At 38.3% G+C, this 21,918-nt stretch overlaps 3 protein-coding genes and 1 long non-coding RNA gene across 5 annotated transcripts; 2 read left to right on the forward strand and 2 right to left on the reverse strand.

The window, feature by feature from the left end:
* Positions 1-2,053: 2,053 nt before the first annotated feature.
* Positions 2,054-5,172, reverse strand: LOC143459207 (heterogeneous nuclear ribonucleoprotein K-like). The gene has a single exon (XM_076956252.1). It carries the CDS (start codon positions 5,126-5,128, stop codon positions 4,067-4,069), a length of 1,062 nt encoding a protein of 353 aa, XP_076812367.1. The 5' UTR covers positions 5,129-5,172; the 3' UTR covers positions 2,054-4,066.
* Positions 5,173-8,371: 3,199 nt separating this feature from the next.
* On the forward strand, positions 8,372-14,246 carry LOC143458506 (cell division cycle protein 27 homolog). Of its 2 annotated transcripts, none has more exons than XM_076955319.1 (21): positions 8,372-8,486; positions 8,691-8,919; positions 9,069-9,144; positions 9,364-9,511; positions 9,657-9,889; positions 10,076-10,165; positions 10,268-10,401; positions 10,592-10,643; positions 10,746-10,810; positions 10,895-11,037; positions 11,140-11,257; positions 11,341-11,538; positions 11,609-11,693; positions 11,794-11,925; positions 11,992-12,164; positions 12,391-12,543; positions 12,834-13,042; positions 13,165-13,277; positions 13,359-13,567; positions 13,652-13,766; positions 13,892-14,246. In XM_076955319.1, the coding sequence occupies exons 2-21, from the start codon at positions 8,893-8,895 to the stop codon at positions 14,038-14,040; spliced, it is 2,622 nt and encodes an 873-aa protein (XP_076811434.1). In that variant the 5' UTR covers positions 8,372-8,486; positions 8,691-8,892; the 3' UTR covers positions 14,041-14,246. The 2 variants fall into 2 exon arrangements, with proteins under 2 accessions (XP_076811434.1, XP_076811435.1); XM_076955320.1 differs by having other exon boundaries at positions 8,375-8,486; positions 13,955-14,246.
* Positions 14,193-19,989, reverse strand: LOC143458532 (DNA polymerase eta-like). The gene is made up of 16 exons (XM_076955321.1): positions 19,505-19,989; positions 18,999-19,133; positions 18,737-18,859; positions 18,474-18,568; positions 18,251-18,408; positions 18,019-18,122; positions 17,725-17,844; positions 17,401-17,590; positions 17,007-17,173; positions 16,815-16,870; positions 16,313-16,717; positions 16,067-16,185; positions 15,902-15,994; positions 15,652-15,832; positions 15,376-15,568; positions 14,193-14,467 (listed from the first exon to the last, which is right to left on the reverse strand). The coding sequence occupies exons 1-16, from the start codon at positions 19,642-19,644 to the stop codon at positions 14,323-14,325; spliced, it is 2,424 nt and encodes an 807-aa protein (XP_076811436.1). The 5' UTR covers positions 19,645-19,989; the 3' UTR covers positions 14,193-14,322.
* On the forward strand, positions 14,474-15,201 carry LOC143458548 (uncharacterized). Its single transcript, XR_013117675.1, has 3 exons — positions 14,474-14,629; positions 14,716-14,858; positions 15,068-15,201. It is a non-coding gene; the product is annotated as an uncharacterized LOC143458548 (long non-coding RNA).
* Positions 19,990-21,918: the final 1,929 nt, after the last annotated feature.

Here is a 21,918-nt window from a genome sequence, read left to right on the forward strand (position 1 = left end):
CCTTCAGTCTTGTAAGCAGGATTCTTTTGTGTAACTACATAGGCCTACGCAGTGGAATCACTACAAATTTTTTTCTAAATGAGCCTACTGGTAAACATAAGACAAGTGATTTTTGTGTTGTTAGTAGCCCTACCAGCAGCAATTTCATTACTTTTCTCGTAACATGAAATATGGGGCATCAAGTATGGTATCAAAATCTTCATCCTCGAACTGAAGGAAGTCGTTTCCACGACTTAACATAGCGATGATTTTCACCCGTCGGGCTACCAAACTTTATTCATACAAGTTCTAATGATCACACATTTTTATCTATATTTTCTAAATGTTGCATTGCCAAAATCTAGAACTGTTCATCATAATCACTGGTTCATACCTTGTTAAAAGATATTAGGCTACGAGTTGGCGCAACGGGCTTTGTTTTATTACGATACAGCTAGAGCTTTCATAGCACCTATAACTTACTATTGAAATTATAGCGGATAAGAAGTCAAAAAAAGAATGATATGATGAACAAAAGATGAAGACCTAACAGCTAAACGCCTACGGCTCAAACAATTAGATTTTTGAGTAGGGCTGGGATGCTAGACCACGAAGTTTATCAGGAAAATAAGGTATTCAAGCGTTAAAATTATTGATAGAGCAGCAAATTTCCATGAGTCAATAAATTAACAAAAGTTTTGCTCCAAACACACCTTCCACTAACTAACGGCTGACAAAATGTTTAGTGGCAAAGAGCTCTTAGCCGCTAGCGGTCAAATCTTCCCAAGCCTCTTTCTGAGAAGGCTTAGGACAACGCTCCCCACACCACTGAATACGCTTGTGGGTGGGCCTGGTATAAATTGTGCCCTGACATGAAGAGCTTGATATTTTATTGCTCATCCTATTTTGACACAGCTGTGTTTGAAAATGGAGGAGCTGCGTGACCTACACACTGTGAAATAGTCATTCCATGTTGTTTATGAACACTTTTCCGTCTGAAATTAACTGATGCGCCGCACAAATCATTATTGAGTCTTGTCGCGGTAAGTTACAAAACAAGGTTCCAAAGCGTTTGTCGCCCTGCGTCATAGCGAAAAATTAGGTAGTTGGCTGTCTTCCTTTTTTTTATTTGTCAAAAAAATGCTACATCAACTTGTGGTAAAACGAAGAAAAATGTTAAAAAACTTATCAAACTCAATGAGTAGGGCCAAGTTGCTCCGCTGACGGCCAGATTTGTGACGTCACAGAAAGATTTTGAGTCATGGTGCAAGTCCTCTACAAGTTCACAGCATATGTCGGCAACCCATGGTTCTTTCCTCTCTGTGCTCTGGCTCCCGTGACTCAGAGCCAGCGAGCTCATTTAGGAAAACCTAACGTGAATGAATAATGGTGTTTTTCAGTCAGGTTGACTGCTATTAAAATGGAAAACACGAGTTAGTTCTACTTTACAAAAGAAACGTACTAAAGTCCTAAGTGTTACTGCAAAGCATAGGTTTAAATTATGAATGTAGCGGTAAGTTTTTTGTTTCAAGTGGTCAATTAGGTGTTGTGGCTAGAGTAGGTTTCAGTTTGATGTCTCTTTCAATGCTGAAGGTTGCCGACACGTGCTCTATAACCTTCCTGCCAACGGTGACTTACTTGTGCTACAGGCCTATTACGCAAAAGTTGCAGCGCTTCAAAAGCCATTTGAAAAGTGCCGATAGGCTACAAATTAATCAAAAGAATCATTATAAAAATGCCAAAACCAAGCTTTTGCTAAATGTAGTAAAATTTACAAGTAGTCGAATAAAACAAAGAGTTTCACACACACAACGCGGTAAGTAGTTTTATTTCTCTCATGTCATTCTCAAACTAAAAACATCGTTTCAAGGGTTAGTAGCATTTTAGAGGTCAAACGGCATCTTATCTAAACTGGAGGCCTAATTTTTAATCAAAATTTAAGATTTTTGTTGACTTAACTTCTATAAGACTAAGCGATACCGCGACCTACAGTTTCATTCAGAAAATAGCAAGGATAGTCATGCACCGACTTCATTCAGACGCTTTGATTGTTAGATTGGCTATTTTAGTTAAGAGCTTTTTCTTTTAATTAAAAAAAAAAACAAGTTACGTACCATGCAAATAAATCAATGGACATACTGTAGAAACAAAACAACTCAAAAAACTTGAGATACTGCATACCGTCTTAACTTACAGCAAGTCATATGAAATTGGCAACTTGTAATGTGCCCACTTTTGCATTTCTATTCAGGGACGAGAAACGCAAAGGTTACGTAACAATTACAACAAAAATGGTCAGTTATTACGTTCTAGAATTAATGCAAAACGTTTAGGCTTACTCTTCTGTGTGCAAATACTGTGATACATAAACACAGTGAGATAAAAGTGTTGATATAGACGAGTTGCCACTTTAAAAGACGCCGATATAGCTAAGCGACAGGAATGTTGTCGACATCCAATGTATTGTTCCGATGAAGGAATTTAAACAGATTATATTTATCAATTACAAGTTTGCGATTGTATGTGAACACGATGGACAACTAGAGTGATTGTTTTTCAGTTGGATAACATCAGATTTTGTAGCAACTAATCAATTGCTTGTGAATGAAAATTGAGACAATGTAAAGTGTGCAATCGTCTTTTGTGATAAGAACAAATGCAGAAAATAGTGCTTCTGCAATAAAGGCGAACTTGTCTTGTGGTAGTTGTTTTAACAACTTAATAATTTGTAGCTTACCCGAGTTGCATCTCTCAATGAAAGTTGGGCAGGAGCTGGGACAATCAATATGAATTGAAATATAAGAATTCCAATGGTGGTCAAATAACTACAGACGTGCACTCTTTCCATGGATGCAAGGGGCAAAATTTTCTAGGATCAACATGAACCTATCAATAGGACTGGAAACCCACTAGATAATCTAGGAGCGATTTGCTCAAGGTCTAGTGTTACGGGCCTGGAGAATACATTCTAGTTATAAGGAACATCTGGGTTAAACAAACGTGCTTGGGAGTCTGGACTGGTGTCGTGAAAAGGCGCTATTTTTTCTTGGTAGCAACTGGAGGAAGTCAACTATCGATCAACTATGTGCATGTAGTGAGAGTAAATGATTCTATTTTCTATGTAGGCAAGGAGGTACTTGTTCAAAGAACAGCTGTCAATGTACTGGAAATTCAACAGAACTGGGACCAAACAGCTGAATGGCTAAAGGCCTTCATGAATTAACTAAAAGGTATTAGACAAGGGAAAGGCTTGGGCTAAATGAATGTGTTCTGGAGTCTTGGCTGAATATGCAGTGGTGCCATAAGGAAGTTAATTTTCTTGGATACGAGGCTGAATAGCTGCTCTGGGATTTGGCTGTTGGGCCAATTTCTGGAACAGTCAATTGACACTGACTGCCGTTCTATCTTTGGTCTGATGCGAAAACCCAAGTGACTATTGTTAGGTATGGTTTGCTTTCACTCATATTAATTCGGTTTCTGGATCAGCGGAATTTATAAAATATGGGTCCACTGGCTGGGTCGATAATGCTGTCATCTAAACAAATCGTTTGAAAATTGACAATAAACTACCACAATAGATTTTTTGGCCAGGGACTATGTACAGTTGCCCGAGACATTTATTACAGATTTATTAAAGTGAATACGGCAGGATAGAACATGTTATCAGTTTTGAGGGCTGGACAGCAAACATTGAGATAAAATTTAGGGATGCCAGGTGAGCAAACGCAATCAATGAATTAGTGACAAATAGGAAAGCATCAACCATCAGTGAAAGTTGGAGGAAATAAATAACCTGGGATGGGAGCAAATAACAAGGATGTATTGTACATGGGATTTTAAGTAGATGGGTAAAACAAGGGCAAATACTTACAAAAGCATGAAATAAGACATGAACAGGTTTCGCTTGACATGCATTGGTCTATGTGGCACCACTTATAAAGAATAATAAAACCAGAATGGACAAAGAATTGTTTTAGATCATGGGAGGACATAACGTGGGAAATAACTACAAAAATAACTTCACAAGGATGCCAAATATCATGGTTAAAAGTTCAGTGGTAATACATTAACAAATCAGCAGGGACATTCAATACCTTCCCCTGTTGCCCCCTCTTGGTCCACCCCTACCACCCCTTCTAAATCCTCCTCCACCACCTCGACCAAAGCCACCTCCTCTGGGCCCACCCCGACCACCGCCTCTGTGACCACCTCTAGGCCCACCACCAAAACCACCACCCCCTCCTCGGCCCCCACCATACCCACCTCCCCCTCCTCTGCCATGACCAGAACCACCACCAAAACCACCCCCTCTTCTGCCGCCGCCACCACCTCCACCTCCGCGGCCCATATGGAAATTGCCACCTCCACCCCGGCCCCCAAATCTACCACCGCCACCTCCGACACCTCCAAAATCATCAAAATGACCATCATCACCAAACTCATCCCCGTACATGTCGAAGGAAGGATCAAAGTTTTGAATTGGCCCTTTGGGTGGGGTGACCTCAAGGAGCTCTAAAATTAGAACTACACATGAGGATATTACTTCGGGACTGCCGGACACTATGCAGATGCGGTCAGTTGACTGAGGACAACATTCTTGATGGACTTTGATTGTGGCACCAGTCTTTTCACGGAGCTCCTTAATTTTGTAGCCTTTTAGGCCAATAATGCCTCCTGCTTGACTTTGATGAACAAGCAATTTGATGCTTTGCTTATTTGGACCCCCAGGTGGCCCTCCCCGACCACCCCGGCCGCGACCACCAAACCCACCACGGCCATTGCCTTCATCGTGTATGATAGGGAGGATTCTAAGGAGAATTTCACCACAACTGTCAGTGCTGGCACGAACTACAAGAATTCTTTCTCGTGCTTCAGCATCAGGAAGTTGAATCTTAGCATTAAAGGTTTGTCTCATATCTTTAATATTACTTCCACCTTTGCCAATAATGCCACCTGCACATGTTGATGGGACAAGGCATCTCATTTCGATTTCTGCTGCACGGGAACGCTTAGCAGGACTGTAATCATCGTTCCCTGGGCCACCATCATCGTATGGTCGTTTGTATGATTGTTCCTGCATGCCTCTGCTGTCAGTGAAATCTCCATCACCATTGTCATCATATGCATACTCATTATCATAATCAGCCATTTTGAACAGTGCCTAACGTTACCTAACGCATACCAATTACATAAATGCATTAAAAAAAGAATTACCATAAAGCGGCATAAATACAAATATAATATGTACTAAGTCACTGCCAGATAAAGTTTCAATTTCGCAAAGCAAAATTGCTTGGATTTGTCCCATAAATGGATAACATTGTTCTGAGCTCACTATGCTGCAATTACTTAACAGAAATAGCAACAAGCTGATATAGACTAAATGACATGAGGCTTGCATACTAACAAGGCAATGTAGAGTGTTTGAACACCAAGTATAACAAATAAAGATAATAAAAAGCTTCATTACACGCCAACACACCTAAATCTATGTGTTTGCATGCACTGAAGGGTGCTCGGGAATAAATTTTAGAATAAACTACAGATAAAATATCATTTTAAGCTGAACAACGGTATTTCAGGTCTAATATGCAAGTGCACAACCATACGAAGCCTTTGTACACTAAACAGAAACTATTCAAAATGTGACGTCATTTGCTTGTGCATTTGTATGCTAGACCCAGTATTTTGTAGCATAGGCTAATTTAAAACTTGTTAAATAGTCTACACTTATTTTTCTGGCTGTTACTTGAGGAAAAATACCCCTGCGCAATCGGTTAGCAGTTCACACAACAACGCAAGCTGTGTTTTTCAAAATCGGTCAACAGCAACCAATGAAATAGGCCTAGGCCAAGACTCTTTGTTCGAAAACCACGTTCCGACGTTTTTTAAGATTAAATTATTTGCACATATCCAAGTTTAATAGGTTATTCAACATATGTATTTAACCCTTAGGTTATTTTCCAGCTCGTCTACTTTTAAACGTATACTTCAAAATAGCTTTCCAGTACCACAACCACATTTTACTATCTCTTCTTATTTCTTGTTCTAAAAATGGCGATAATGCGGCTTTCATCACGTGACAAATCTCGTTACCATGTTTTACATTCACACAAAAATCAAAAAAAACTTTCACATCAAATCATTTTGTTTTATGATAACCAACAGTGCACTGTATTTTATTTCAGATCATTTAAAATATTTTTTTTACTCTATTCTCCTTGGATATTTGCCACAATCTTAATTAGGAGGTGACAATCAATATCTTTTCAGTGTAAGTGTATTTGTGATAATATTATGAATTAATGTAATATAAGATTGTGTACGACATAGAATTCTCATCTATCGAATCGGCGAAGCATAACACTGCGTGACGTAATCGATTGCTTCCCTGGTTATTGTGCGTGCAGTACGAGTTATCTCTTATCAGTCTCTTTTTGCTATTACGTTCAACGCCGCAACATGTCTTTATGCTGTTGCTGTCACAATGTTTTATTTAAATGTAATCGTTCAAAGAAGCTTCAATATAATCAGAATATACAGTTGTCATGGACAATGTTCCCTCTAATTTTTCACGAGTCTGAGCAAACACATTAACTCTCTGAGCGGTCCCTTGGACCACTGTGAGCAACATCAGACGTGCGCACTGTGGTCATTATTATGCGTTTATTTTATTTTCAATTCAGGTTGGATGTTTTTCTTGTGCGCGCAGACCATGTCAGCAGTGCGCATTTGCGCACGCGCGCAGCTTAGAGGGAACATTGGTTATGGTGTACAATTAATTATAAGATTAAGAAAAGCGAAACAACGACCTTGAGGCTCATTTACATCGAGGACATTAAACAATTCAACAGACAAACGTTGTAGTGATTTGGTCGCCCTTACAGGATAAGGTACGACATACAACCATTTCATTACATATTCATTAAATGCAAATGACTCAAAGAGATGACATTCTTACAGCTGTGTGTTCCTGCGTGGACTCGTCGTATTTACAAACTATTCATTTTATTGGCATTTTTGTATTAAAAGATTTTTTATCCAATCTGAAATTGTGCGCATTTTGCTTTCGTATGTTTTAGTTGTTCTTTATGTTCGTATCGTTTGCATTGTTCTTGAGTTTGGTTACCTCAGATTTTTGTAATCTTTGCTTATCTCTTCCTGTATTGATGAAAATGTCACGTTAAATTTTTTAATTTAGTTGCAAGAATTATACAGATTCTGCTCACGAGAGCAGCTGTACGAAAAACAACAGAAAAATTTGAAACTTCGCAGGTATTAAGAATAGAAAGCAAATTGCTTTTAACAGTTTACCGAACTTTTTCAACTGGGCGATCAGCAATATCAAGATGTTCGATGGTGCGTGGTTAGTTGTTAGGTAATCTTGGAATTCTCTGCCAGGTTAAGTTTAAGAGGTGATTCACAGTTGCTTTATCCGACTGGAACTCTCTTAGTTGACTGCTAGCTCCGCAAACTGCTAAAGATCTTTTGTTACAACAAGAAACAAAATGTTTCTTACTTTTCATACAAATGTCTATAGTCGAAACTCATATGTCTTCCTCTAAAACTTTGTATGTTTGTATAAGTCTTTTCGGCTTTGTCGCTTTCTCCCGTTTATTACACCCGATTTCAAATCCCAGTCGGGTGTTCATTAGCGCATGCTAGTAGCAGCTGACCTGATTTTCCTTAACCAGCGCGCTTTTCCCGAAAACTAGAATTATTAAATGATTGACTGTCATAGTGAAATATGAAATTATTATTGAAACAAGTATTATGAAACAAATTTGATAACACAGATGACAAAGAAAACCCAGAAGAAATTGACAAGCATTGAACCAAAACATGTTAATCTAACGCAGAACAAACACTACAGGTAAAACATTTCGTTTCTTCTGTGTCTGGGCATACATATTTCGTTAGATTACGTTTAATATAATATCCATGATCTGAGCAGTCTGAGACGGGACTGTTAATAATTTTTTGCTTCAATTTTTTCAATTCCGACAATTTTCGGCAAAGAATACAAGTAATTAAACAAATTTGGCTTGTCTAAAAAGAAACATTGTTTTTAATTGGTGACTTATGGTAAATTTTAGTACACCTTTTCAAATTTTTTTATAAAATCTCCGAAAACGACATGATGATTCCTACATGCCCACTGCGCACACCTTTAAAATACCTCTAGTTGCCAACGTTAATTTTGCTGTCATTCTTAAATATTATAAATACTAACAGATCTACTCAAATGTATCCTATAGAAATAATCAACAAAATAAAAAGTGCAATTTAAAAAGCAATACTTGATTTCAAAAGACACTAAGCGAACTTTGTTGCTAAGAAACTCTCTCCGCCTTATATTTTTTCCGAGCTCTCCATGATCACCATTGAACATCGGGGTCGCCTATTCCTTTGCTTTTCTATGTCATCATAGAGAAAAAGTATTGTTACGTCATAAAGCGTATATTACCTCATAACTTCTTCCCATTCAGTTCTCATGCGAAAAGAGCGTAAGTAAAGTACATGGAACGCCAACACTAGCTTATATATTTGTACGGATAGCCTAGTTACATTATTACATAGTTAATACTGTCTGTAATATTTATAAGCTCAAAAGCTACGAGATAGCCGTTGGCTCGAGTTTGTTCAGTCAGTTAGTTGGCCCAATTCTTTTGTTTTAGCCCGACCTCCAGCAATGATTTTTTTGTTTTTAGTGAGGCCGTAATGTAGGCCATGCTCAATTCTTAAATTTGACTGGTACAGGCCAAACTCCTGAACGGGATTCACACTGCAGCCCTGATACAGATTGAAATAAAATTTGTCCTGGTCAGCCAAAACTTGGCCTGTTTGTTGAAAATAACTCCACTTTAATTGCACTAAACTACGGAGCTAGCTATTCAACCTAAAAAAAATCCCATGACCATTTTGCAAGATCCCATAAAGGTGAGCAGTCAGAATGTTTCCAACTGTGAAATATTCATACTGACATGGTAAAGTCTATGACTCTGGGATAATGTCTTAAACATTCCATAGCACTGTAACAGAGGTTTTCATGACACCGTAACAGCAAAATCATAATGACTTTCTTTTAGAATGCCATTTGGCACTTCATGAACCACTATGCATATAGTGATGCCCAGTTTCTGGCTGAAAGGTTATTTGCGGAAGGTAAGGATAATTTTTTGATTTACCTTTTCATTGTGTACAAACACATGTGGATTGTATTATGGCCCATTGTGCTACCAAATTCACTTCTGTGGTTTTATTATTGAACGTAATTAAGTAACATGCAGTTGTTGGATTGTTTTGAAAAAAATCGTAATATGTTTTGAGTTATATGTATATGAAGTTTTTTGTCATTTTTTGTTTGAATTTAATAATTTTCAGTTGGTTCGGACGATGCTTTGTTTCTACTTGCGACTTCATACTACCGTGTAAGAAAGCCTAAAATTGTACAAGTCTTACTTGAAAAACATTCATTCCACCAGTCAGAGTGCAAGTTACTCTACGCACAAGCTTGCTGGGACCTAGACGAGTAAGCAGTCAAATTTCTTTCCCATGTTATTGTCTGTAAAACATGTTTTTGATAGGCCTGTTGTTCCTATATTTGTTGTATTTTCAGAATGAGTTTTATGGAAAGGAATTCCACAGACTTAACTGATATGTAACCTTTTTATTAGGTACGCAAAAGCAGAACAAGCTTTAGTTGGCGGTTCAGTAAAGATAAGATGTATTTACAACATCATGTCGAATGTGCAAGCTGAGTTTGGAGAGAGTGCCTGTTTTGCTCTATCCCTGTTGGGTAAGATTTACCAAAAGACAGATCGAACAGACTGGGCGGAGAGGTGTCTTACCAAGAGCTTAAAGTTGAATCCATTTTTGTGGACTTCGTTTGAAATGATGTGTGAAGCAGGTTAGATGGTGTAATATTGTTTTTTCTACATAAACGTTTATTTGTTTGATGGTGCTTTAATCATCTTTCTTCAACAGCTATCAAAAGCAAGTATATATAGATGTTCCAATGATAACAGTGTTTACGATGTTAATATGTATAAAAATGTAAAGTAGCGGTACATGCTATATGACCTTGCTTTAATAGGAAAAAAGCCCAATCCTGATGACTTATTCAACGTATCGTCGATGCAAAACTTTCCACAAAGCAAACCGAGCTATGCAAGCATGTATAACAGTAAGTTATTAATTCAAGAAAAGTAACATATATATAATATAGCTAGTTGGCCTAGAATGGACAGATTGGTATCTGGTATTATCTTCTGCCTATCTATCACAGTATCAATAAACCAAACACCCCCAGTCAATCAAATGCGAAAGAAAAAAGGGAGTGTTGTAAAAGTGTTAGCTCCAAGCCAAGTTGGTTCCAACACGGAGCATATGGATACCAATGCGATCAGTTCCACAATACAGGTTGGTCGTATTTTCTCCGATCGAACACCGAGTGTCATTGTGTCAATTCCTAGTGCATTTTTCCATGTACAAAGACGTTTTGGTTTTCATTCACTGTATACACTACAAAAACATGTTGAATAACCTCAAACTTGCGTAGTATTTTTGCAAGTTAAATGTGTACCAAATGCATGCTTACCATATTTTGCAGACGCCAGAAAGTCAGTTACCCTATACTGCCACCCCTCCTCCTGTTAGTGAAGGTAAGATGTGTTCTGCGATTTGTCACATTAAAAACTAGCATCAGTTTCATGCCCACTTTTTATTGAAAGATTTTTAAACACAATGTGTTGAAACTTATATAGACAAAAAAATCACCTCGAAACCAACACATGGCGAGGGTGAACACAATGACGCCGACTTTTTTAGGGTGAGACCTTTACACTCTCTCCACCACTTATTTATGATTTGCTAATGTTTCTCTTGTGAACCTGCGCTCAAAATTCTATTGCAGTCCACCCCTACGGAAAACAATCAGTGGGACAGTTCCGTTGATTCTTACACCGGCCAGAGCAGTGAGCGGCGATTTACAAGGACACAACAAAGAATATCAAGAAGCTTAATAGGACCAGCAGCTTTAAGTCCGTTAACACCGAGGTGCGACAAATATATTGATTACAGTTATTGACATAAACATTGGACTTGATGGAATTGCACTCTAAGAGGCCACTCAAAGTAACCTGCGATTTTTGTTGTTAGCTTTGGTGTCATGCCACTAATTGAAACGCCCAGTCCTGTGTGGGAAAGGAAGGTTTCTATGACAACACCCTCAGATATGGCTCCTCCACCTGTTGAAGCCAACCCGCCAGTGAAAAAGGTAGAGTATGCCTTATGTGCCATTTGACCACAGGCCGCACTTTGCGCAGCCCAGTGTTAAATCGTTGATAATTCACTTCTCAGATGGTAACAAGACAGTCGAGGAAAGCAGATACCACCACAACCACGAGCAAGCTCTTGTTTTCGTCGGAGAATAATCGCAGGGAGCCGAGTAACACTAATATCTCAAACATTGAATCAAATACCCCGCATAATAATCCCAATCCCGCCCCTATACGCCGGAGTAACAGGATATTTGCCAATTCTGGCAATTCCGCAAAGGTAATTATTGCTGCGTGATTTGGGTGATTGCAGATGTTTATTTGACCAGTACTTTAAATTGTTGATCTAGGAAAACACGAAGAAAACCACAAAAAGCAAATCCGGTCAACCAAAAGACATCCTTAAGAGAAATACAAGAATCAGGAATAAAACCAGTACTTGTCCTGCAGAATTTTTTCTCTTAATCTTACTACATATCAACGCTGTTTGATGATATTATGTTGCTCTTTTTAAAACTCAAGCTGTTTATTGTAGTGGCTTCTGACTTGCCGGTACGAGACCTCTCAGAGGAAATAAGCAAACTTGATTCACCAAGTGAAAAAACGAAAACAAACACCACGAGTGTTACAACGTCACAAGTGTTCACTGCCCAGAAAGCAGCAGTGGGTAAGCTGTCCCTGCAATCTTCACAGGATCCATCTGCATGAATGTTACATTCTTTCATTCTTTTAGACGGCCTTATGAAATTGCTCTGCGACATCGGCAACGCATATTCATGGCTCTGTCAGTACGACTGTCGAAAGGCCGCGGCGTGCATAGAGAGCTTACCTCCCCATCAACGAGACACCAGTTGGTCGTTATCGATGTTGGCTCGAGCTTATTTTGAAATGACCGAATATAAGACGGTTAGTTGCTAAGACACCACTATGCTGGTTTATTCCTAACTGAGAGCTCTCTGTGGTGAAGCATTGATTGAGTATTTTGTTGTAATATTAGCTGAGATGCTGTAGCCTCATGCCAATGCTATTGTTGCGGAAACTAGGCCATCCAAATATATTGTGCAATGAAATATAATCTTAACGCCAAGGTATTGTTGTAAAACCTTCAAATTTCTCCCCTTATTTGTTCCAGGCTTCCCAAGTTTTCCAAGAGTTGAGAAGTAATTATCCACATTATGTGACTGGCCTTGCTCTTTACAGCACCACGTTATGGCACTTGCAGGACAATATAGCTCTGTCTACACTTGCACATGACCTTAGCCAATTGGATGCCCACTCTGCAGAAGTAAGCGGCTCAATCTTTCAGAAATAGGTTTTTACTGAGATTATCTCGTTGTAATTCTTCCGTGGATTGGCGACATAAAATCAGTAATACCCAACAATATTATGGATGTGGGCTAATCGTAGCTGGTTAGTTTGGTCTTTCTTGTAGACGCTTATTACTCATAAGCTGAAGTGACTTCTCAATTTAATTCGAGTTATCCAAACTAGGCTGCTCCGAAAACAGGGTTAACAAGCGTTCACTGTAAGATTTTCTTTGCTTTGCTGCGTTTAACATGAAAACTTCTTCTGTAGACATGGTGTGCTGTTGGTAATTGCTTTTCCCTTCGACGTGACAATGAGAGCGCCGTGAAATTCTTTGTTCGGGCGGCCCAGCTGGCTCCACGATATGCATACGCCCATACCTTGCTTGGACACGAGTACGCTTACAGTGATGACAATGAACGAGCTATTGCCTGTTACAGGAAAGCAATTCATTGCGACCCTCGCCATTACAATGCATGGTAAAAGCCGCTGCAGAAATACCACTGAAAATACACAAGCGATAGCTCAGCACTGGTTTGTGATGGTTGACGGATGTCAGAACTGTTCCTCTGATATCGTTCAAGTGTGTTGTTGTTTGAAGGTATGGAATTGGATCCATCTACTACAAGCAGGAAAACTTTGCTCTAGCTGAAATCCACTTCAAGAAAGCACTTTCCATAAACCAGCATAGTTCGGTGCTGCTATGCCATCTAGGTAATTACAAATTCGCTTGGCAAGCATTGACGTTTCAATCTAAGCCATATAAATACTTCACCAATTACTCGGTTTTTACAGGGATTGTTCAGCACGCTCAGAAACGGTCATCAACTGCACTTAGCACACTAGCTAGCGCCCTATCGCTTGAACCCCGCAATCCACTCTGTAAGTTCCATCGAGCGAGTATTTTATTTGCCACCGACCAGCACGAAGAAGCACTCAAAGAACTTCTTCAGTTAAAACAAATCGTTCCGAAGGAAAGTCTGGTTTACTTCCTAATAGGGAAGGTGAGTGGTGGAAAGTGATCTTAACTGCAACGTGGCTGTAGTTGGAATTGTTTCCGTTTTCAAATTAATTCCCGTTTTATTCAGACGTACAAAGTTCTTGGGGAAAACCACCTTGCGATGATGAACTTCTCCTGGGCACTTGACCTTGACCCTAAAGGCATCAATAACCACATAAAGGAGGCGATTAACAAGCAACAAGGTGGGACAGGGTTTTGCATTATCAATCTAAAACTTTTGAAAAATTTGGAACGTTTTGATTTAATGTGTGTAAACGTATGTGCATGTGTGTTTTCAAACGCAATTTTAAAATCAGAAACATTTTAGAATACTTTGGAAGATTTATGAATGAATTGATGCATTCCCCTCATTTGTATAAAATCGTTCCAGACACCTCAAACGGCGCAGAGTTCATGGATTCTGCGGACACTGAAGAAGAACAAGATAACATGCAAGACAGCGATGAGAGCTTGTGATACTCTGCATCAACGGAGTTTGGATCCCATCAGTTGGACGCAGCAGCGCTAGAACCTAACGAGGCACCGTCTGCATTGCAGTGCACTTGCAACACAATCACCCCCATATTCTTTATGATAAAACCTACTCAAGTATTGATCGCAGTGCTCTGTACTTTTGAGGGAGTTTATTTCAATAAAACATAAAAAAATCTCTCCTAAATAAACAGTGCAAATGCAAATAATAATTAATATCAAAAAGAAAACAGATTAATAAGTCGTAAAAATGTTGCAAAGTCATTCCTACAGCAAACCTTGTTGTGCGTGAAAATCACCGTGAGTGCCTACGTTACGGACAGGTACGCTGGTTTTGCAAATATCACAATAATAACATTCCTCATTTAGAAAGCAACTCCAAAGGGTGCTCTCATTTTCCACGGGAGTCGACCTGAAATGAAAAGAGTATCAACTGCATTGTCTCTTGTCTTCTACAAATTTATCTTACGCCGTAGTGAGTAACCCTACACTTCAATCCTGTAGCTAACATCCCGAAATACTTTTGGAAAATATCACAGGCGTTATACAAAGTGGCAACAGCGTCAACTCAACGGTAATTTTAAACAAACGCATATGTAGGTTAAGTCCTCCCGCAGCGTTTAATACCGTTAATAATCTAAAATATGACTTACAACGCAGCTCTATTAGAAGGGAATAAACTTCCATCGCCAGTTTCAAGTTTCGCTGGCACGCACGCCATCTTGAAGTTGCATCGCAAGTTCGCAACTGTCGCTAATTTTGGTCGTACGTGTAAACATTTCCAGACAATTGTGCGAGAGACTGTAAGTCGGTGTGGTTCCATATTTACGATAATTCTCAACGGATTTGTTGAGCAGGGCGTCTACGTCTAAAACAAACTTGTTTCCTGTACCAAGACGTTATCTCTAAGAGCGAGAAACGAACGTTAAGTTACGGCGACGAATACTAGATTTCTATAAAACATAAAAGTTTCTTTTATTATTTTTATATTCGCGTCACTGATGTTGTTTAGTCAAGCACTGGGCGAATCGGCAACACAAAAAGATCGCATTCTCTTGAAAAATCTTGTAACGAACAAAGCGCCTGTTTCTGGTGCATCTTCTAATATTGTATACGCCGTAAGCCTAGATAAGGACTTGAACCGTGCTCAATAAAACAGGAAAAAAACTTTTAAGTGAATAAGTTTCGCTGACAAGTTTCCAACTGACTGATATCCCTTTGCAAGCTAAGCCAGGAAAGACGGCCACGGCCAGAATTTGTGTTAGTGTGAAGCAACAGCGCATCGACGCACAACCGAGTATAGTATAAGCTTAAGTTCACCTTTGCTTCGGAATGTCCGGGCATGGTTTAACAGAACGAGATGTTTTGTTTTCTTCTTGTCCGGTGGATTCCAGTTTTCGCTTTTGGGCGCGTTTCTCAACCGCGTTTCTTATCGCAGACGAAGCTTGGGTTCGTGCACGAAAAAATCCAAGAGGGACCGCGTTTGAAAGGTCCGCTTTGAAAGATACATCACCTATGTTAAAGTAGACTCTGAGTGAACATTTTTAAGACGGTTATCTGAACTTTTCTTAGTGAATGCAGGGAACAAACGTCCACCTTTACGCCCTTTTTTCCTGGATTTTGTCACCGATTTCTTTGAAGTTTTATTCGAAACAGGTGGGTTATCGAACGAAGGCGAAACTTGGCTTAAAAATCCAGATATCGACGCTTGCCCATTTTCGCCTTTTCCCTGTTTAGTCTGACTGTTTGACTGTGATTTTTGGCTTGATATTTTAATCTGTAAATATGTGCATCAATGTACATAGAAGTTATTTCCACCTATTTCCACACATCCATTTCAACATACTTCATGCTGAATGTAGGCGGGCAGGCTGTTGAATATGTCCATGTCGACCTCTCCCATATCATAGGATTGCAAAACCGGTGTGGGTTTAGAGCCCTATTAGTAGGAAAGATGTTTGTTCATCACAGTGTACCTATTTTCAGTCAGCGACACAGAAACAAGTAAAACCTTTGCTGATGTTTGATTGTTAGAAGAACCCGCGTCATTGGCTTGCTGTTGAGTTGATGAAGACGTTTCTGTGATTTTGCAATCTTTTGTTGGAATTTCGCCGCCAATCAAATCGTCACCTGCAAAATATATAATGCATGACCACATGCAGCAACCACCCATTGCAAGCTTTAGTAAGTTTAACTGCACTTGGTAGAAAACATTTTTCATGATTTCATCGATATGTGAATACACAATCACAATCACAATGATTTTCTTGGTCTTCTTTGCGATTTTCCTTCAAATATTCCTCTTCGATTTTACACACTGGCATTTTATCTGACTTTATTGATTTCATCTGAGCAAAAAAAGATTGTTTCAGCCTATGGGGATTCCCTTTGCCTTTTTGTTGGACGTTCGTCTTCTCAATAGAGGAAGTAGATTTTATATTTTCGCCTGATGTCTTAGGAGATTGGAACAACTTCAAAAATTCAGACTTGTATTCTTTGTCCGATTTTGGGGTGGACGAGTCTGCTGACTTTCCCGTTTTCTTCTCAAAGTAATGACTCTCAACAACGTTGCTATCAGCAGTGTCTTTTGCTTTTTGCTTGCTCGGTGAAATCACATAAGCATCCATCGAGACACGTTTTTTCTTCCCTTTGCTTTGCCCACCTAGAAGTGAAGTTAATGTTTGACTTAAAAATAAAATTAATATAGTGTACGAAACAATAAAGCAACTTGATCTAAATGTGATCTCTGAGATACTTACCTGAAACTTCTACAAAGTTTTTCGCTGATATCCCAATAACCGTTATGGCGGGAAACCTGCAAGACAGCGAAACATGAAGTTCAGAACTTATGTGAGTGTAAGTAAAAACATTCGTGTCTATTCACAGTGATTTTATGTAAACTATACGTCCTGACGACGATATAAATTTGTTTCTGTGAGTATAATGTTCACCAAATATCAGTTTTGGGGTCAGAAAGTTCATTAAGCTGTTCGAGAGTGCACAAGCAGTCATGTGCGATTCTTTCGACATCATATTGTTCCATGGGACATGCCCGAGAGACAGACTTGCGACCTTGCAATCCAACATATGCTGTTAGACCTTTTGCTGTCCTGTAATTCTACAAAATTATTACAATGTTACAAACTTTTTTTATAGAAAAGACAGTAATAAGTGTAACAATTTCAAAGCAATAATTCTTAAACCAACTTTTTTCATTCATAAGTATTCGTTGTGTGTCTGTTTGGTAATTTCAATTTGTATTTTACCAATTAAGATATGCAGTGTCATCTTACAGTTCTACAATTATAATAACAACATTGACTGGCATTACCACTAAAATCCCACCATAACTCTGTCTTTAGTGAGTCTTTCAACCAACTCTGTTGCCAAGCAACGAAGCCATTTTTTAACTTTGCTTCTAGCATCAAGGGCCTCAGCTCCACTAAATGTTTTGCTACATCCCACCGACTGAGCGATGTGTCGTTCCTTCACTGGTTCATTGTCCATACCGCGACAGATTTCATATAACCATTGCCTAAATATCGATTCTTGCATTATAAATTCATCATGACTATGTTCCTGATGAACTTTGTGAAAAGAAGGTTTCACTTGTTTTAAAGACGTTGTTTCAAAAATTTGAAAACTTCCTTTAAGTAAGTTTTGTCTCACCCAGTTTTGCTACCATAATTTTCCAGTAAAGTTTGTTTCGGAATATCTGTCAACTGACCAATGAATTCAATTCCGAAGTTAGTCGTTAGAGTCTGTCCAAGTTTTCCACCAAGATTTCGACTAAAAACAAAACATAATCAACATAACATAAACATAGGCTACAAACAAAACATAAATACATGTGAATTGATATTCCAAACGTCTAATCTACCTTAAAAAAATTGGCCATTAAAAAGAGTATCCGCAACACGATTTCATAATAATTTCTGATAATAAATCATTAAGCAGACTTACATTTTGCCAATTTTAATTTGCCTAAAGAGCCCAGGTACCCCGTCCAAGGGAAGAATAGTCTGTTTGTTTGGCTTGTTAATCCCGCACGCTAACTTTGAAAGAACCTAACAGTTTTAACAAGATTGTTACATAACCATAACTAATCGTGGATTTAACTGAGACACACAAACTTCATCAACCTGAATGTATTTTTGATGTAAGATTCAACAACTAAAGTAACCTAACAATAAACCTTATTGTGCGAAATTCCAGCCGAACATCTAAATGATGTCTGTGCATATATCGCTGAACGCATGTCCTCAACCAGTGATGCCGCAATTAGCAAGCGAAGGTTGTCACGCTGTTCATCTGTTTGCTCCATGTATTCCGTTAAACCGTCAATCCTCAAAACTGAAATGCATTAAAGTGTTCATTAGCCGGCAAAAAGGATGAGGGTTGTTATTTTAAACCATTACCTTCCTTATCTTTATCGCCAGAATCATGTTGCGTTGGGCAACCCAACAAATATGTGTGTTGTAGGTCATTCAGTGAAGGGGAATATCCAACAGCGCTGAAAAGCAAAATACCAAGACTTTCTAACTAAGAATAGAACACTGAAGTTCGAACGCTGCATTAAAAAATTGAGTTCTTTCTACATGCATGTTGATTTAATATACATACTTAATAACATACTTTTAACTACAATAATACAGCTTTTACAACTACACTAATAACATACTTTTTTATTTTCTCTTCCACGAGATCTGTGAGATCGATGTAGGCTTCATCGATGCTCGCCCTTTCAACCACGCCTCCAAACTGAAGAAGAACCTGAATAACCTCTGCACCGGCGTCCCGGTATCTGAAAACAGTGTTTCTTTATCATGAAATCAGTAAATCTTGTTGTTGATAAAAAAGCAACTAAAGGCTAAACAAAACTACACCATACAATTTTATGCAATGTCCACGTTTAATAAATTGACAGAAATATTTTAAAATACCTTGTCAAATCTGCTTTTCCATTTGCGGTCGGAACCATGCAGAGTACAATTTCAGGACATTTTTGCTTAGCATCGTCACCTCGCATGTTGCGAGTTACACCTTTATCTCTGGCTTCGTAGCTAACTGCAATGATTCTGCAATAATCCATCACAACATAGTTTTAGTAAATGGGTTTAGTATGAATATTTTAAATTATTACTTTGATAACCTCGAAAAAAGAGCATAATTAATTTTGAACTGTCTACTGCAACAGTAAGTAATTTACTTTTGCACCTCACGGTTAATCGTTGACAAAAAGTTGTTCAGGCAAATAATAAATTGTACAAGTACAAAAGGCTTGACAATTTTAATACATTCATTGACTTTTAGCCTATGTATTTCAATGCACAGCTGGAGGGACCTTTAGTAATTTAAAAAGGTGTGCAGGTTTAGCTGCAAGTTAGAAAGACATAAGTACGGCAGCATGCTGTAGACATCATCAGGACAGCAAAAAGGAATAACTCACCCACCACCCTTCCATTGATTGTACTGTACGACAGCGCAAGGCATTCCACGAATAGTAGGGTCTCTTCGTTGTTCAACTTGAACATAGAAACAGTCCATGTCGATCAAGACAACTATCCTCTTAGTAGCACTGACATTCATTGTTCTGTTATAGGCAAATGAAACACCTCTTATAAACAGGATATGCTTAGTGCAGTTGAGTTTCGTTACCGGTGAACCTTAAGTTTGCCCAGAACTACGATCAGCATTCAGAAAATAGGCTAGCAATCTGCATCACAAGTTCACAACTTTCTAAACTCCAAATGCTATGTACTTGACGGTCGCTAGTGCCGTGGGTTGTTTCCCTGACATGGGCTTGAATAAAGTTGCCCTGGTATTTTTTGAAGCACTTTAGGATACAATCAACGACATAAAAATCATCTAGGAATGAAGTACATTACACCTGATTTATAAAAACTATCCAAGAATTTAAAAACTATTTTACGATTTTTTGTACAAAGTAAAGCAGAGTAAAGTACATAAGACAAATGTTAAATATTTTCTCAAAATTAGCTTGCAATTAGCCTACAATATAGTATAAAGTTTCTCAAAACAATTGAGAGAACATGCTGAATATTAACAAGCTACTGTCATTAATACGACAGTATGTAAGCTTAATATGTAACGCAAATCAATCAATAAAATCACTAATACATGGAACCGTAAAATTACTGACGAAAAATGCATGGTACATTTTCCCCACAATTGAACTGAAGGGAGTGTATGAGATAGGGGAAAGTTTGCATGCATTCAGCATTTGTTCAGGAAGTGGCTTGTTAGTAATTAATACGTGCTACTTCTTCTGTCAGCTATACTGTGACTGAGTTACTATAGCGAGAGATATTTTGATATAAATGTTATAACTGATATATATTATAACATGATGCAGTGTATCGAAGTTAAATATCTTCAAAGCGACTATTTCTCCGTATGTAGGTCACGCAGCCTGTTGTTAAAGATAGGCGGTAAGGTTTGGAGAATGGATACGCAAAAAAACTGATTTTAGTCATTTAAGGCTTTATTGGAGTTAAATTTAGCTTAGAAGGCAGATTTAGGTTAGGTTTAGGTTACTGTGTTATAACATTCAAGTTAGGTTAACAAGAAACTGTGAAAAATGGCTTCGAACGCACGATTTTTCCAGTGAAATAGTGGCAGCCAAAAATCTTCGTTATTGAACATGTCTAGCCTAAGTATAAATTAACACTAAGTTAGTTTTATTTTCAACTGCGCAAGACACGAAAGCTTTCGTAAACAGTACAAGTTTACAAAAATAAACTATCTGCGTGTTAATTAAATCTAGTAGCAGTTTCGCTCCAGTTAGTAAAGCACTTACAAATTGAATCACCATATCCTTTGAAAAGTAAACAAATTCGGTACAAGGTAAACAATTCTCTTTTCTAGCGTTCTTTGGAAATTTTGAGCGGACGGGTCTGTGCTGCTTTCAGTTAAGCTCAAAATTATAAAGCTTTTTATCAGATACCGACGTTCTATTTTGCAAGGCCATTGCTGTAAGCCCTACAGAATCCCAGGTTACAAAAGACGCCATCAGTGACATTAATTGACATAGACCAAAGCAGAAACGAATGGTGTAAAGTGTATAAGCTGTTAACTAGTAAATATTATTTTGACTCTGTAAATGTAAAGAAAATAGTAGAACGGCTTTCTTGTTTGTAAAATAAATGAAAACCGATAGAAGGGTAATAGGACATCTAAACCAAAATAAATTAGTCTTGAAATGATGTAATAAAGGTAGGTAATTTAACGCCCCTGTTGTAAACTTACAAGACGTCTTTTATAATTATTTCCAGGAGCAAATTATTCGTCTCTAAATAAGTTATTTTTGTAACAATTCGCCAAAGGACGAAAAATGTCTAAAGTTGAGGATTTTCTCGATGACCTACAATATTATAAATATCACAGCGAGATTAAATGTCAAATCAAAGCCAACCAACCTTGAAGAAAAGATTTAACGACGATGCTTTCTTTAGAAAAGGCTCACTCGCCAAAACAAAATTCCCATCGCTGGTAAATGTTTGCTTTGCGTTTGATATAGATCACGTTTGAAGATGTAGGGCGTTTTGGTGCTGCAATGTATTGGCGTTTGAAAGCATCAGGCCACTTCATCTTTGCATTTAAAACCTGTATTTTCAAGGAAAGAGTTCTAAGCAATTAGGAAAGATTCAGAGATAAGCTCAAGCGACTTTAACGATAAATGGTGACCTGCTGTCTCAGCGCATGAAAGTAAAATGACCTAGATTTAGCCAAAAATAGTGTTCGAGCGCTCACGACGACTGCTTTAATTTGGCATTTAAGCCTAATGCCACATTGAAGGAAAGAAACATAGAAATAAAAAGTAAAAGATAGATATAAGACTTC

The sequence above is a fragment of the Clavelina lepadiformis genome, chromosome 1 (genome assembly GCF_947623445.1).
Source record: "Clavelina lepadiformis chromosome 1, kaClaLepa1.1, whole genome shotgun sequence".
Classification (NCBI taxonomy): domain Eukaryota; kingdom Metazoa; phylum Chordata; class Ascidiacea; order Aplousobranchia; family Clavelinidae; genus Clavelina; species Clavelina lepadiformis.